This window comes from Nyctereutes procyonoides, unplaced genomic scaffold (genome assembly GCF_905146905.1).
Source record: "Nyctereutes procyonoides isolate TBG_1078 unplaced genomic scaffold, NYPRO_anot_genome, whole genome shotgun sequence".
Classification (NCBI taxonomy): domain Eukaryota; kingdom Metazoa; phylum Chordata; class Mammalia; order Carnivora; family Canidae; genus Nyctereutes; species Nyctereutes procyonoides.
The window spans coordinates 50,008,381-50,024,387 of NW_026575146.1; the positions used below are offsets into that span (position 1 = coordinate 50,008,381).

The following is a 16,007-nucleotide window of genomic DNA, read 5'->3' on the forward strand; positions in this document are numbered from 1 at the left end:
TACTACAGTGAAGCCTGATAGAGCCACTGTTTGTGTAGCTTTTCTAGGATCGTTAACATGCGACTTCATGACCCAGGAGGCTAATGTGTTAAACCTACATCAATATTTTTATGGCAGTTAGTTAATGAGATCAACTGGATAAACATTTAATAGACTTCTGAGCTTAAAACAAAGTTGTAACAGGGTCAGAAGAGAGCATGCCTAGGATAGCGCACTCTTGAGGACCACTTCTTAAAGGGATCAAAGTTCACTGCAGCCAAAAGGGGATCGGGTTGCTGGTGTGATCATGCCTGTGACTAGCCCTGTTCACAGTAACGTATTTGTTGCTCATATGTTCTGTAACATTCCAGGCTACCCTCTCTTCACTGCCAGTAATTTAGACGCTACCCCTATGTAGAATTCTTGAATTCAGATTCATAAGAGACGTAGCTGTCTTCTGGTCTACCTCTCTGCCCTTAAAGGGAAGGAAACTGAGGTACCGTTTGCTTCTGGTTTGTCCCAAGTTATCCTAGAGGAAGAGTTTGAGCCTTATTTCATTCAGGTATTACATACTGCTCTATATCCCTTAGCTATTTTATTTCAAATATTATCACTCTGAATACTTGCTGCAATTCTCTGGTTTCTACCAATAACATTTTTCCTTCAGTGATGACCCCAGATTCAACAGAGAGCATCCCTTCTTTATAGATAGCATCTTCCTATCTATAGTGACAATTTCTTCTTCCTTCCTTTGCTTGCCATGAACTTGCACAGGGCCGGGGGAACAATGACATTTATCACCCCCCTCCAAAAAAAAAAAAACAAAACAAAACTTTTAAATCATATCGTTTTCTTCAGGAGAAGCTATGCATGCAAGTCATGGAACCTAGCCCCACGACCACGACCATCCCCAGCAGGGCCCAGGAAGCTTCAAAGCAGAATTGCCAGAAAGGAGCTGGGAGGCGACGTCCCACTTACCGATCTCACCCATCGTTATCCCGGGCGCTAGCTGCCCGTTGTTGAAAGAGCTATAGGTAAACAAGTTGGGGACGGATGTGAGGTCATAGATAGGTTCTTGCTTTATCTGTTTGATTCCAGTCATGTCAAGTCCTGACTGATCAGGGGACGGTTGGCCGGAATCCACGTTGTAATAACCCTCGGACTTGGGCAGGTCGATGACGTGTCCGTTGGCATAGGTGCCTCCGGCCTCGCCGTGGAGGCCGCCGAGGCCGTTGCTGATGCCGCCGCCGTACACCCTGGCCAGCGCCTCGGCCTCCCCGCTCTGCTGCTGCCGCTGCTCCTGCAGCCGCTGCTGGTGCTTCTGCACCTCAGCATACAGGCTGTCCCTCTGCTTCTTGGACATCCTCCCGAACTTCACAGCTGGGGTGGAGGGTGGAGAGAAAAAGCAGAAGAGAACACCTGGGGTTATCACTTCCAGCACGTCCAATGGATCACAGAGAGCTGACCCCTGGATAGCAGGTGCCCTCAGATCTTAGCACCACAAGCCCAAGGGGGTGTTCGCCGGCACCCCGCGTTTGGGGAAAGGCGTGTCTGTACTGGTTTATGTGCATTGTGAGCAATAAATCGAAGCTACAAAGAAATGTCAAAATTTAGCTATGTATTTCTTATGGCCATGGAATTAAAAGGCATATTTCCTGGTTCTTTCTTACGTGTGTGTGTGTGGGGGGGAATAATCCACAAACCCCAAATTACCAAATAGTACCTGCTGTTAAAACGTCCATCAGCATTCATTCTTAGCTTTCTCCAGTAAGCATTAGGGTTGCTGGATTCTTGGATGGGACCCTATTATTTCACATTTTCTAAACGGCATGTTGGGTAAGACCAGGGATGTGGGAGCAGGGTGATAAACAGCATTTTAAGGAAGCATTTGTCTTCATTTGGCTTTTGGGACCAAATTCAAAGAATCTTTGGAAAATAGCAATTTCGTATATCCAGTGCTCAGCAAGTCAGCCCACAGTTACCCCTCCTTTCTCCTTCTACCGCCCCCAGGTTTTATATTGCCCAACTCTTCTGGAAAAATCCTCAGCCATTATAAGGAAAAAGGAGGAAGATGCTCTGTAAGTGATCACAGAGTGCCCTGAAGATGCTTTGATCTGAATTCATTGTTTCTTAACTAGGAGAGCTGAACCTCCTGACCCATTATGGATATTGACATTTTCCCCCACAAACTGTCAACTCTCAGTTTAGTCTGTGAATATTTTAAGCCAAGGGTCCACCTCGTCTGAATCATCAAACACTACGTCGTTCAGACCATGTTAACAGTGCAGACTATGACAAGTTCGCACTTGGAGATTCCTCTCTGAGTTTCCATTTCTTTTCTTTTGTGACAGTGTTCCCATCACCTTTGAAAAAAGATTTTATTTAGTAATTTATTTTAGAGTGTGTGTGTGTGTGGGGGGGGGAGCAGAGCAAAAGGGAGAGAGACAAACAGACTCCCTGATGATTGCCAGGCCCAAAGTGCCCAGACTCGGGGCTTGACCTCGTAACCCTGAGATCAAGACCTGAGCTGAAACCAAGAATCGAATGTTTAACCGACTGAGCCACCCAGGCACACCCCATCACCTTTTGGTGTTGGGAGCCCAGGGAATGTAGAGAGAAGAAAGTGGAGGGTAGAAGCAGGTCCAATTCTTGGATTCATTCACTCGTGTTGGTGACAACAATTTCTTAGAAAAACTAAACGGTGAAGTGCTTAAGAACGTTCCAGCACAGGGGGTCTGTGGAAGAGATGTCCTTTCACAATGCCCTCCCCTTCGCCCGGTTCCATTAATGTTCATTTTCTCCTTCTGTGGGTTACAAGGCTACCAAATTTTATCTAAGCATGGGCTGTTCAGAATGGAGACCACATTTCCCAGCCTCCCTCACTGGCAGGTGCAGCTGTGTGACTAAGCTCTGGGTAGCAGGAAGTAAATGAAAGTGCTCCATATGCTCCTGCGAGTTGGGGCACACTGCTTTCCTCTTTCTTGCCTGATGGGTTGTGGATATGAGGGCTCAATTTAGAGCAGCCCAAACTTCCTGTTTCTTTTTAATCCTCCTAAAAAGACTATGTTCTGGTGCTGCCTAAACAGAAAAACAAAGGAGCAATTATCCAGTAAGTTTTCTGAACGAAGATAATTCATATGTTTAATTCACAGCAAACTCCCCTTTCCACCTCAACTGTCATTTTTTATAGAGTCCCAAGTCATTTAGATCATTGTGTTTCACTTTGTTGATAGAGACCATGGTCTTTATTACATTCTGTTTCTCATACACACACCTATTTGCTTACTAATTGCACTGACATTTCCAGTTTGTCTGTGGACCAAATTCTAAAGACAATTTTAGGGAAAGTATTCTTTCTACCTTTGTATCTTTACAAATTATATATATACATACATAAAATTTTTTTACATATATAAAATTATATATGTATTATAATTATACATATAAAATAACAATTTCATAAGTAAATAAGTTTATATGCTTTATATATGTGGATATGTATATATCTATAATCTTTTGGGGAAAAAAACTTTTGTGTAAGAAAAAATAAACTGTAACTTTCGATTCAGGAAGAACGCTCCCCCCCCCAAGAAATTAATTGACACGCTTCTTTATTTGCTAACCTGTTCTTTGCATCCATGTACGTTCAGAACAGCAATTTATTACAGAGCTATGCAGGTGGATACAGAATTTCTATTGTTGTAGATTGAAATTTTATTTTGGCTGGAGCAGATCTACCTTCTGAGTTACTTTAGTAGAATAGTTTTGTGTTTGTTTAAAATCTATAGAGAAAAAAATATTGAGGAGAAAGTCCTCTATCACAGACACATAAATGTGATGTTTCTTTTTAAAACCCTTTCCATGTAATGCTTGCTTTAGATTTCCATACACTCTATACTTAGGTGAAATATACAGTGCGGTGGATTGATTGCATTGATGACCTGATTCCTCTTACCTATTCCCTGGGTAAATAATAACACCCTTTCATTCTCGGCAGGCACCCTATTCTCACCCCCCAACCCCTGCCCTCCACCCACCATCCCCCCCCCCACTGCCCTTGCCTCAGGGTCATGTGACCCACTTTGGGCCAATGGGACATTGCTATGAGTGACACAAACAGAAGTTTTTCAAAAGTGCTTGTGTGATTGAATATCTCACCATGAAGAACGTGCCTAAACTAGCTTTCCGGAGGATAAGGTATGTGAAGCAGAGCTGAGTCACCTTGGTCTTTCCAGACAAGGCCATCTACCTTCAGCAGAGGCACAGACTGGCCTAAAGCTGGTGGCAGATGAATGAATGAATCCAGTTAAGACCCTCCATGTAATAATTTTAGGTCTGGAAATCTGCTGTTAACCACAGGTCTCATAACCAAAGCAAACGATGTCAAATACGTATGCTGTCAAGACCTCTGCCCTGGTAAACATCTGAAAATCCAATCTTGAGTCGTTATGCTTTTTCCAAGGTCCTAACTTACAGGTCACTGAACAAACTGAAATGTTTTCAGAGACAACTTAAAGGTCTCCTGTATTTTGGAATTATCCAGCTTCCTCCTAAACCAAGAACTTTGCTGACTATTACTATAATAGTATTGTAGAATATATTTGCCATTTGCTTCCGATGAGCCAGTGTTTCAGTTGTGTGTCCCTTCTGGTAACAAAAGTAGTGACATACTTGGGGAAAATCATTCCAGTACATGGAATAATAAATCTGAGAACTTTACTGAAATATGTATATAATTCCTTTTCACTATAGGTAAAAACATTTGTTGTATTCATAGGCCTGTTTTTAACAAAGGCTGTATTACTATTATATTTTCAAGTATTAGGGTTCTTCTTACCACTACTCATTAATCAGAATGGCACATATTTTAAGTATTTGCCCCTCTCAGACTTGATATTCTGTTAATGATTTTCACTTGAGTATAGAGGCAGCCACTTATTAAATTGTTAGCTCTCAAACTCATATGATTCTGTATACATCGCAAGTGCTTTATAAATATTCAGTGATGATGGTATTTGTTCATGATCTGCTCTTATCACTCACTTTGATCCCACACGAGCAAAGAACAATTTTATGCAAAATCATCAGGAATCTTTTCATATTTATTTGGATTGTGGGATTCTAAACAGAATGGAAGGTTTTGGAGTAACTATAAAACAAAGTCATTGGTTCTTTGAAGATTTCTACTTACTAACACATGACAACTAGATAAACGCTTTTGGCTTCAAGAGAACCAACTTATAAAACTATCATCTGTGACTTTCCATAGTCGTTTTGAAAATTATTTTGTTACAATCTTTTGGTTGTAAAGTTTTCTATGCTTACATCTTGCTGCTTACCAAGGAAACCGGTCTTAATTTAACTTTTTTCAATTTCAAGGATGTGCCTTTTTTATAGTGCTCTAAGCTTAGTAGAAAAGATCAGATTCCATCTACCCAACCCTATTCATAATTTAAAAATATTCTTTCTCCTCCCTCTCCTTTCCCAGCAGAACTTCCTGTGATGATCGAATGTTCTTTGTGCCTTCCAATATGATAACCACAAGCCACATGTGGCTATTGAGCACTTGAAATACAGCTACTGGGAGTGAAGAAGTGAATTTTAATTTTAACTAATTTTAACTAGTTTAAAATTTAACTTTAACTAATTTTAACTAATTTAATTTTAACAAATTTAAATTTAAATAGTGACATGTGAATACCATTCTGGATATTGGACAATGCTGTTCTAGAGAAGTAGAAGGCTAATCTGTGAAACCTGCCCTTGTAGGGCAGCTACTGCTTCTTCACAGATGCATGTCATTTAGGATGACACACACTCAATTATTGCAAGGTGAATATCATGCTTTCTCCTTGAGCCCAATAGCTTCCTACTGATATCGAATATTTTTTTTTTTTATGGTTGGTTGGTTTGTAGTAATCCAGCTGGAATAGTTTATCCTGATTCCTCCAACTAACACTTGTGAAGAGTCCATTAAAAAGAAAAATAAATAAAATGGTGGAGAAGATTTGGTGGGCATATACAGGCTATACACTCTCACACATCTATACATGCATGCCTTCACCTTTGTACACACATAAACACGTGTATGCATCTCAAGTGGATTTGATTTTTCATGCTCCATCTAAATGAAATTAGTAAAAATTTGTTATTGTGGAGTTTTTTGCCTACTTATATACGTGCTGTGGCTAATAAACCACTATAGAAGTGGAAATTCAGGATATAACGAAAATTCAGTGATATCAAGCTATCTATAAGTGAAATAAACATCCTTGGTGCCATGCATAACCGACAGAAGGCAAATGCTGATATCAAAATGAAGATGCCACTTTATGTCTGAAGGAACATGGGTAAGGTGAATGTGGAAAGAAGTTAGTGTGAGGGCATCTTATTTTGGCTACTGGTACTCCACTAAAGCACTTTGAAAATACTTGCTTAATCAGTAGAAGGTAAGTATAATCAATTAGTGGCAGAGGAAGTACCACCTCTCATTCTTGAGTCCTTACTAGACATAGGTAATCAACCATAACTCCAGGGCTTTTAAAATCATTGACACCACAAATGAGCCACTACGTATCAACAAGAGATTAAACCTATTCAGCTACCCTGGTATTAATATAATTTATTTGCTATAAAGTGCCCTATATAATCAAGGTTCAGATGAAACTTCCTCTATATAACAGAGTAAAAAAGAATTATTTTCTCTTAAGAAGAATCATTTTTTTCTTCTGCTGGAGCCTCTTATCCTAATTCCCAAGCACCACCCCCACCCCTGAGCATTTCTCCTCATTAGTTTGACACACGACATATTTAGGAGGTATTTTCGAAGATGTCTCTGGCAGCCTCAGGATTGTCTCTGGACCTAAAATTAAGATGGATCATTACCCTTAATCCCTAGTATCCTTAGACACTGCATTGCTTTTACTTGCAAATTTAAGTGCTGTGGTAAATTTCTTCCTCCTTGAGAGTAGATTGTGGCTCTATTAAATAATCCTCCCACTCCCCAACACATTTCTTTTATGCCATGGGATTCAAGCAATTTTCTAGATTTTGAGGACACTGGACTATATATATGCCTGTCTCTTGCCCATGATTCTTTTTACCAGCACAGACTCCCAAGATCTACCCTTCAAAAGAGACACTTTCTTTTATTGTATAAAGGAAGAAGTAACAAAGACAAATAACCAATGGCTTATCCTTTTTGTGCAATTATTAATATATACTGCCATTTATATACTGTCAATTAATATTGGAAATGAAGTATATAATCATCAACTTAAGTTCCCTAACAATTTCACTAAATAAATCCTTAACCACTAAATCCCCACCCTCCACCTTCTTCACTTTAGTTATGTGGAAGTACACAGTGCCATAAATTTACCCTAGGAATAATTTTACACAGAAAGTTTAGAGAAACAAACAAAAAGTCAGTTAATAGAAAAGTTTTGGAAACATATCTCTGCAAATTTAAAAGCTACCTATAAACTGAAAGGGACAAGATCAGATTCTTTCTTTTCTTTTCTTTTTTTTTTTTTGGTCAAATGTGTCTCCTAGTGATACTTTTATGCAAGGCAAGTTTAGATAGGTTGGGAAGTAGAAAAAAGGTAAACACAAGTTTATAATATAAGTATTTGGAGAATGCAAGCTAAGGAGTAAGTAGTTTATATGTTTAGATATCAAGACTTTTGCAGAACTGATTTCATCCAAATGAGTAAAAGGCTCATAGTAATTTAATAACTCAAAAAATCCCTTTACATCATGCCAATTATCCATATTTCTTTAAAATCTAGAAGCCTGGCTGCCTGCCTTCCTTCCTTCCCTTTCTTTCTTCCTTCCTTTCTTCCTTTCATCCATACTACCTTGAACTTCATTAGAAGGAGTGTGACCAGAGGTAGAGAATCCACAATGATCCACATAAAAAGAATAAGTACCAGGGGAACTGTCTGTATCTCAGAATCTAGGTAAAAGAGAATTCCATGGTCCATTCAACAAACATTTAGGTACCTGCTTTTAACCAGACCCTGAGGATACAGTGAGAACAAGACAGAAATGCCTCCAGGACTCAGGGTTGCTCACAACCTGACACAGGAGTGCTGTAGTCAATGTCAGCGGGGGAAATAATTAGTTTAGATAAGTGCTTAAAAATAGAAGCAATACTAGATGAAATTCTTTGTGTGAGTTTATTTGTCCTCTTTCATTAATCTAAGAAATTCAGTTGGGAATGCACCTCACCCCTTGGGGCCGTATTACGAGAAGGACACCACCCACACCGCCCTTTTAAAACTTGGACTTCTGATTGCCTTTGTAATTTTTGTAATGCTTCAGAAAAGTCCATGTCTGCTAGTAGAACTTCTGGGCTTCCTACAGAAGTGCATCCTATTCCTTAACATCTCCACATACCAAGCAACTTGTGTACCAGTCAGATGGACCCATGACCAAATGGTCCTGGTTTGCCTGAAACTGTCCCTGGTTTCGGCTCTAAAAATCTCACACCCAAGGGAACAGCTCATGCACAGGCAAACCTAGATAAGTGGTTGCATTTCAGCCTAGGCCTGTGTGACTTTCACTTAACCTTGTCAGCACAGATTGCTCAATGAGCTACAGTAAAGTCTTTCCTTGCTTCCTATTTCATAGACAATACAATGTATGTATGTGTGTGTGTGTGTTAATATGATCTTGCTTTTCCTCTTCATGTACTACCAGCACATGGTTTTCTTTTCTTTTTATCTCCAGTTCCCTTTGTCTAGAATCCTTCCAGTAGCTAAATAGACTCCAGCAAAACATCCAATGTGAAAGCCTTTGAGTAAGAAATAGGAAGGCAGTTCCTTACCATCTCTTGACATTCCTAGGGCAAGACACTTCTGCAGTCGGCAGTGTTGGCAACGGTTTCTGTTGGTTCTATCAATTAAACAGTTTCTCTGCCTTGGGCAGGAGTAAGAGGCATTGTTTTGCTGGCTCCTCCTAAAGAATCCCTAGAAGCAAAAAGAGAATGTGAGGGAGATAGGTTTCCAGGAAGGAAAATGGAGACAATTAACATATACCTTTGCTACATTTTCCACAGTGAATATAATTGAGTTTAATTAAAAAGATTTTTTTTTTTTTTGTACTTCTCCTTGGATAGCTTACAGATGTTTCTACTGGGGAAAATATGTACTATCTACAGTGAGGTGAAGGTATCTTTCATTCATTCATTCATTTAATCAGTGTTTACCAAAGACATTTGTGAGCTGTGTTATTCTATGCAAAGAAACACATAACAGAGTTCCTGCCCTCACAGAGCAGTGAGAGAGGAGTGGCAAAGGACAGTGTCACTGCTAAGCCCAATATGACTCGATGGGGACAATAACACAATCTTACATCAAGAGTTTTAGGGGTGAGAAACTCGGGGTACTGGTCATCATAGCCATACCGAGGAGAGTGGGCGCAGTCTGTACCCCTATCTTCCTGGTTTCTAAAATGCATTTTTACCCATTTAAAAAATTTTAAATTTGGCCAGCATGCATCTGGAAGCACTGGTTGCTTTTTAAACCAGTGATATGCCTTACAATTAACCTCATCTTTAAATAAAGGAAACATGGCATATAAACTCTTCAATAAAAATAAGCAATAAATAAAAGCTGAACAGATGCTCTTTGCTTGGCCTCAGGCTACGGAGATGTAGGGGGTTTTCATGCAAGTAGGTTAGGGTCTTCCTGGTATAAACTTAATTACCATGGACCATATACTACCCTCCTAAATAAATCCATAGCTGAGTTAATCATTTAAAAAAATGCTTTGGAGTTTTTTTCATATGATTAGTTATATAAAACTGCCTTAGTTATAAAAAACTCGACATAGGAAAATTGGGGTTTCCTCAATTATAACAGGAGGATAGAGCAGGACTGGGATGATAGGGTAGCAGCTAGTGAGGCACCCACCTTGGCCACAAAATTTAAGTACAGCCCAAACACCCTCTTAACTGGGATAAGTATTATTTTAACACAATATATTAAGAATCAACATTGATGTAAAACACCCTGAAAAGTTTAAAGAGGATCAAGATTATCGATTTTTCTTTAGTTTTGGGCTCTCATATGATATGGTCTGGCACATGAAAAGAAGTTGGCCACTCTTGTGAAGAACTTTAGAAATGGATGAGTGACCTGGTATCTTTTTAGAGAGGAACAAATGACTATTGGTTTTGTGTTGTAAGCCCCAAGCCATTCAAAACAAGGACTAGTCTGGTGCCCACAGGTCCACATGTATTACTTATATCATGGACCGGTGGTGGCAGAATGAGATATCCATTTGTCCAGTTCGTATGAATTCATGGGGCCCTTTAAAAGAGAGTTCACATCTAAGCCCCCAGGGATTGAAATGATGTACTCCCCATGTAAATGGTCCCCGACATATAATGATTCAATTTATGATTTTTTGACTTTACAGATGGTACGAAAGCAATATGCATTCAGTAGAAACCATACTTTGAATTTTGAATTTGGATCTCTTCCCAGGCTAGTGAGAGGCAGTATGGTGCTCTCTTGTGATGCTGGGCAGGGCAGCGGCCCCAGCTCCCCGTCAGCCCCATGAGCATGAGGGTCATCAACCCATACACTCACAGCCATAATGGTTTTCACTTTCAGTGCAGTATTCAACAAATTACATAATATATTCAACACTTTACTATAAAATGGGTTTTGTGTTAGATGATTTTTGCCCAACTACAAGGAAATTTAAGTGTTCTGAGCACATTTAAGGCAGGCTGGGCTAAGCCACGATGTTTGGTAGGTTAAGTATATTAAATGCATTTTTGACTTAAGATATTTTCAACTCACAGTGAGTCTGTGGGGACATAACCCCATGTACATCAAGGAAAATCTGTACCATCAAAGCTGTCAGAAGCCATAACTTTGGCCCATCAGTCTTGATAAAAGATGACTTGGAATTTACATTTTAAGAAAGAATTGGTGAGTTTCTTTTCTTTCTTTCTTTCTTTTTTTTTTTTTTAATCTTTGGATACTCCAGTGCCACTTAGCAAAAGAGCTGACAGAGAAGACTTTTGAAGTCACAGCTACAGGCCTAATTTAAGGCCAAATTGACATTAATTACGAGGCATTTCTTGCTTATCTGTTGCTCATTATTGCAAATGAGGTCTTTGGCATGAAAAAGAGATTCTGTTTCAAATTTTATTGAACGAGGAGGAATTTGAATAAGTGCGCAAGCTGAATTGATGTTATTTGAAACGGGTTGTTTATGTTGACTCAAGAATGGTTTTATGAAAATTCAGAGGTTGATACTCAACACGCTGATACTGACATCTTATTCTGAACAGAGTTTCTTGAGTTTTCTATTTGGAGAAAAATGCAGCATATTTACACATGTGGGTTTTCCCATGAAATAAAAAACAGTAGTGTCATGTACAATGTCATTTCGGCTACAACTTCAGAGTATGCCTCTGAATAGCAGTGTAATTTCTAGGATTGTATCTTCTTTCTTTAAGTAGAAAAGATGCCGTGGACCTACACACTTGTTTCTGGCTACTGACCTTGTGGAATATATTTGTTCTGTGGTTAAACCTTGTAGAAATTACTGTTTAAAATGTTTTGCTTGGGCAGCCCGGGTGGCGCAGCGGTTTAGCGCTGCCTGCAGCCTGGAGTGTGATCCTGGAGACCCGGGATCGAGTCCCACGTCGGGCTCCCTGTGTCTATGCATCTCTCTCTCTCTCTCTGTCTCTCTCATGAATAAATAAATAAAATCTTTAAAAAAATAAAAATAAATAAAATGTTTTGCTTTTGGGATGCCTGGGTGGTTCAGCAATTGAGTGTCTGCCTTCAGCTCAGGTCTTGATCCCAGGGTCCTGGGATCGAGTCCCACATCAGGCTCCACGCAGGGAGCCTGCTTCATCCGTCCGCCTTTGTCTCTGCCTCTCTCTATGTGTCTCTCATGAGTAAATAAATAAAATCTTTAAAAAATAAAATAAAATGTTTTGCTTTTTAATATTAACGCAGGCTCCTATTTTGAAATCAGTCATTTTCCAAATAGAGCTTATACAATGAGACACAAAATATCTACACTTTGACACTGATCTAAAAAAATATATTTGGTAGATACTTTGTAAACTAGACCAGAGGCCTTAAAATTGCAAAATAAACCAACTCAGTGGTGGAAATGTTTTTCTTGGTGGCCCTGGATTCCAAAATTATTAGCGTTTACAAAGAAAACTATTTGTCTACCTCCCAGAGATAGTAATAACTTATTCTAAGGAGAGTAAAAAATTACTGACTTGTAATTTTGCTTTATTGTTTCTTCTGATGAGTTGAAAAAATTGCATTAAGGTGGATAACATACAGTCCTCAACTGTAGGTCTGCAGAGGAACAGAACGCAAGGCATGTCTCATGATATTCAAATATGGATTATCACTAATCACCTTTAAAGCAGGTCAGGATGTCGATGGGTTAGTTATATTCATTTTATTCTCCCCTTTCCGGATCCTTTTCCCACTTTGTTTTCATTTCTTTCTTTCTTTTTTTCGCTGAAGTTTCAATTTCAGGAATCATACTTTTTTGCCAGCATTACCACATGACAGCTATGGTACGTTTTATTTCACGTATATTTGAGTCTATTAGGATTAAGGGTGCTTCTTAGAATCTATGATCATGCTACATCTCCTTAAGTCTACTGATTTAAAACAATTTTTTAAAAAGTTTTAAGTAATTTGTCCACCCAACATAGGGCTCAAACTCAAAACCTCAAGATCAAGAGTTGCACGCTCTACCAACTGAGCCAGCCAGGTGCCCTTAGTCTACTGATCTTAAATGAACGATTTGTTCTGCTTCCATCTTTTTTTTTTTTTGTTGTTGTTCTGCTTCCATCTTTGATCAAAAATGCAACTTTGCCAACATAACACTTTTCACTCGCAGAGCATAGCTGCATTTTGTTTGTTCTGGTGACATACTGCCCTTTGAAATTAGGTGTGGAATTGTTTTTTATTTCCCTCATAGTATTTAGTTTCTCACTCTTGTTTTTTTCCCTTCTAAGGAAGGATTTTAAAAACATACTGTGAAGTTTCAAGTTTCCTTATTTCAGGTTAACTGTATGTTAACTGCTGTTTTCAACTTTATATTTTAAGAACGACTTGTTCATTGGAATTAGGTTGTCTTTGGAAGGGTCGGTTGGATCTGTCCTTGGAGAGACACACGGAGTGGAGAATGAAAAATCCTGTGTTTTCGGCCATTCTTTTTCACTAACTAGATCAGTGATGTTGGCCAAATGACATGATCTTGTTTATACTTCCTTATCTCATTGAAAAATGAGCAGGTTGGGGCAGATGATTCTTGATTAATTTAGATATTATTTGGTATACTTTTGACATTCCATGCTTCTACTTTTATTTTTCTGCAATATAAGAATAAAGGGTCTTTGCTGGTGACATACTGCCCTTTGAAATTAGGTGTGGAATTGTTTTTTATTTCCCTCATAGTATTTAGTTTCTCACTCTTGTTTTTTTCCCTTCTAAGGAAGGATTTTAAAAACATACTGTGAAGTTTCAAGTTTCCTTATTTCAGGTTAACTGTATGTTAACTGCTGTTTTCAACTTTATATTTTAAGAACGACTTGTTCATTGGAATTAGGTTGTCTTTGGAAGGGTCGGTTGGATCTGTCCTTGGAGAGACACACGGAGTGGAGAATGAAAAATCCTGTGTTTTCGGCCATTCTTTTTCACTAACTAGATCAGTGATGTTGGCCAAATGACATGATCTTGTTTATACTTCCTTATCTCATTGAAAAATGAGCAGGTTGGGGCAGATGATTCTTGATTAATTTAGATATTATTTGGTATACTTTTGACATTCCATGCTTCTACTTTTATTTTTCTGCAATATAAGAATAAAGGGTGACCATATGCATATTGCAACTGTTGCCTGTGACTTCTTTCTCAAGCAGATAAATAAATGTAGCCCATCTGCTTAGAACTTTAAACTTTGTTTCCCCTTGTAATAAATGCCCCTGAGTTGACTGAAGATAGTACTGTTAAAACAGCAAGAAGCAGTATTTCTCTCTCTGTAAATGTGAATAATTCAAGATTTAAGTAACAATCCATTGGTAAGTAGCTGCTGGCCAGGTGGGCAATCACAAAAAGCTGAAAGGCCCAAGGACAGAACACCAACCCACCCACACACCAAGTAGAAATTCCCGAATGTCAGCAGCAGGCACAAGCATCCTTCAGTGGGCTCCTTCTTGAAAAAGCTGTCACCACGTGCAGGGTGATGTACACGAGTGCCTGAGGCAAACACGATGCTGTCGGCAGTGCTGTGTTAAAGTCCCCTACCTTGCAGCCTTCACACGTGATGACTCCGTAGTGGATCCCGGAGGATTTATCGCCACAAATTTTGCATGGTATCACTTCAATTTGTGCTGAAAGGGGAAAAGAGACATTCTGAGCTTCTTCCTTTTGCTCTCCTATCTCCCTCCCCACCTTCCCCCCCCCCCCCCCCCCCGCATGACCTCAGTGTCCGAAGACCCTGAGGCGTAGGGTCACCCGCCACTGTTTGAATGGCTTCTCTAAGCTGCTTCTAAGTAAAAGGGCATCCATCTACCACCGCTTGCTTTGTTATTCCAAAACTAAAAAATATATAACCAGGGACCAGAAGTTTTCTAAATTCTTAGTTCACTGCTTTCTCCTTTTTAAACTTAATCTGGTAATTAAATTGACTCAAAAATCCCTTGAACCTGTGGCTTTGGTTTTCTTATTTTGCATTTCAAACATGAAGTCACTGAGAGCTATCACACTGCCTTTTTTTCAACAGCATTTTAAGTAAGTAGATAAAGCAAAACTGGAAGGGGTGGCGGTGGCTTTATGCATTATGTGGCTGGATGTTTGCTTGTGAAAATGTCAATGGTGACAATACTTATTGAGTATACTCTGTATGTCCACGAAAATAATAAAAGTTGTTGACACAAGATAGGCTATATTGACAGAAATAATTTCACTAGTAAAACAAAATTAATACATGGAGAAATCAGGGGAAAATGATACAACATGTGGCTACTATGATGTCAATACCAACAAAATAATTTCGTGGAGATGAGGACATTTGGGCTGATGTTGAAGATTGCTTACAATGAGATTATGCTGACGTGAAAGGCAAAGGGCCCAGCAGAATGGAGTGGAAGAGGTCTGGAATGACAGTGACTCGTGATCATTGGGACAGACAGCTCAGCTCTATAGGAAACGTGGGCCATATGGTTGGATAAAGGGAGTGATATGATAATGGAGCTCCTGGGAGTTACATAGAGGAATTTTCTGGCCATAATGATTCAAGGAAGGGAACAGGGTGAAGACATGATAGAAGCATGGTTTGGGTCCCTTAGAAAGGTGGGTTCAGCAAGCTAACCAGAAATAAGCAGAAGACCAACTAAAAGACTATTCCAAATCTGGTGCTAGGAGATGAAATTGCGGATTACATCAATAACAGGATAAATAGAGAGGAAGAAGGAAATAGAAAGACAGTTCAATCAGAATAATAAATGAAAGAAAAAATCCAGAAGTAGAAACTGATGGAGAATCAAAGGTGACTTCCAGCTTCACCCTGGAGGTTGAGGTTCAATAACAGGTTTGACACAAATGGGATTGTTGGTAAGGCAACTCGTATGTGTGCACAGGGAAGCACCTGTATGTTGAACCTTTTGGAAAGATGAGTTTAAGTCATCAGTATCGAGATTATGGATGAATTCGTGAGATAAACTTTATTTAGAATGTAGTAATTCCTATGTCCCTGGTAGTATTCTAAGTGTTGTTAAAATTGTACACACCAGGAAGAGCTGCTATTCCTGTTCCAAATTTAAAATAATTATGCAAAATATGCCTCAAAATGCTTTGTACATCAATCTGCCATTTGGATGCTTTTCTACAGTTTCCCACCCTGGAATATACAAAACAGATAAATGCAAGACATAACCTGTTTTTTTCTTATTGTTTTACATTTTTGAAAAAGATAATCCTTAGCTTTAGGAGAGCATATTCAATTTTTTGAAATTAAATATTTTA

General features: G+C 39.1%; 1 protein-coding gene across 1 annotated transcript in view; it reads right to left on the minus strand.

Annotated features, from left to right (window-relative positions):
- RORB (RAR related orphan receptor B) overlaps window positions 1-16,007 on the minus strand; it is a 185,940-nt gene that overhangs the window by 38,800 nt on the left and 131,133 nt on the right. The window contains exons 2-4 of the mRNA XM_055311081.1: window positions 14,289-14,374; window positions 8,810-8,951; window positions 958-1,359 (exon numbers count right to left, since the gene is read on the minus strand). Coding sequence (XP_055167056.1) covers window positions 958-1,359; window positions 8,810-8,951; window positions 14,289-14,374 — 630 coding nt within the window. The remainder of the gene's footprint in view (window positions 1-957; window positions 1,360-8,809; window positions 8,952-14,288; window positions 14,375-16,007) is intronic.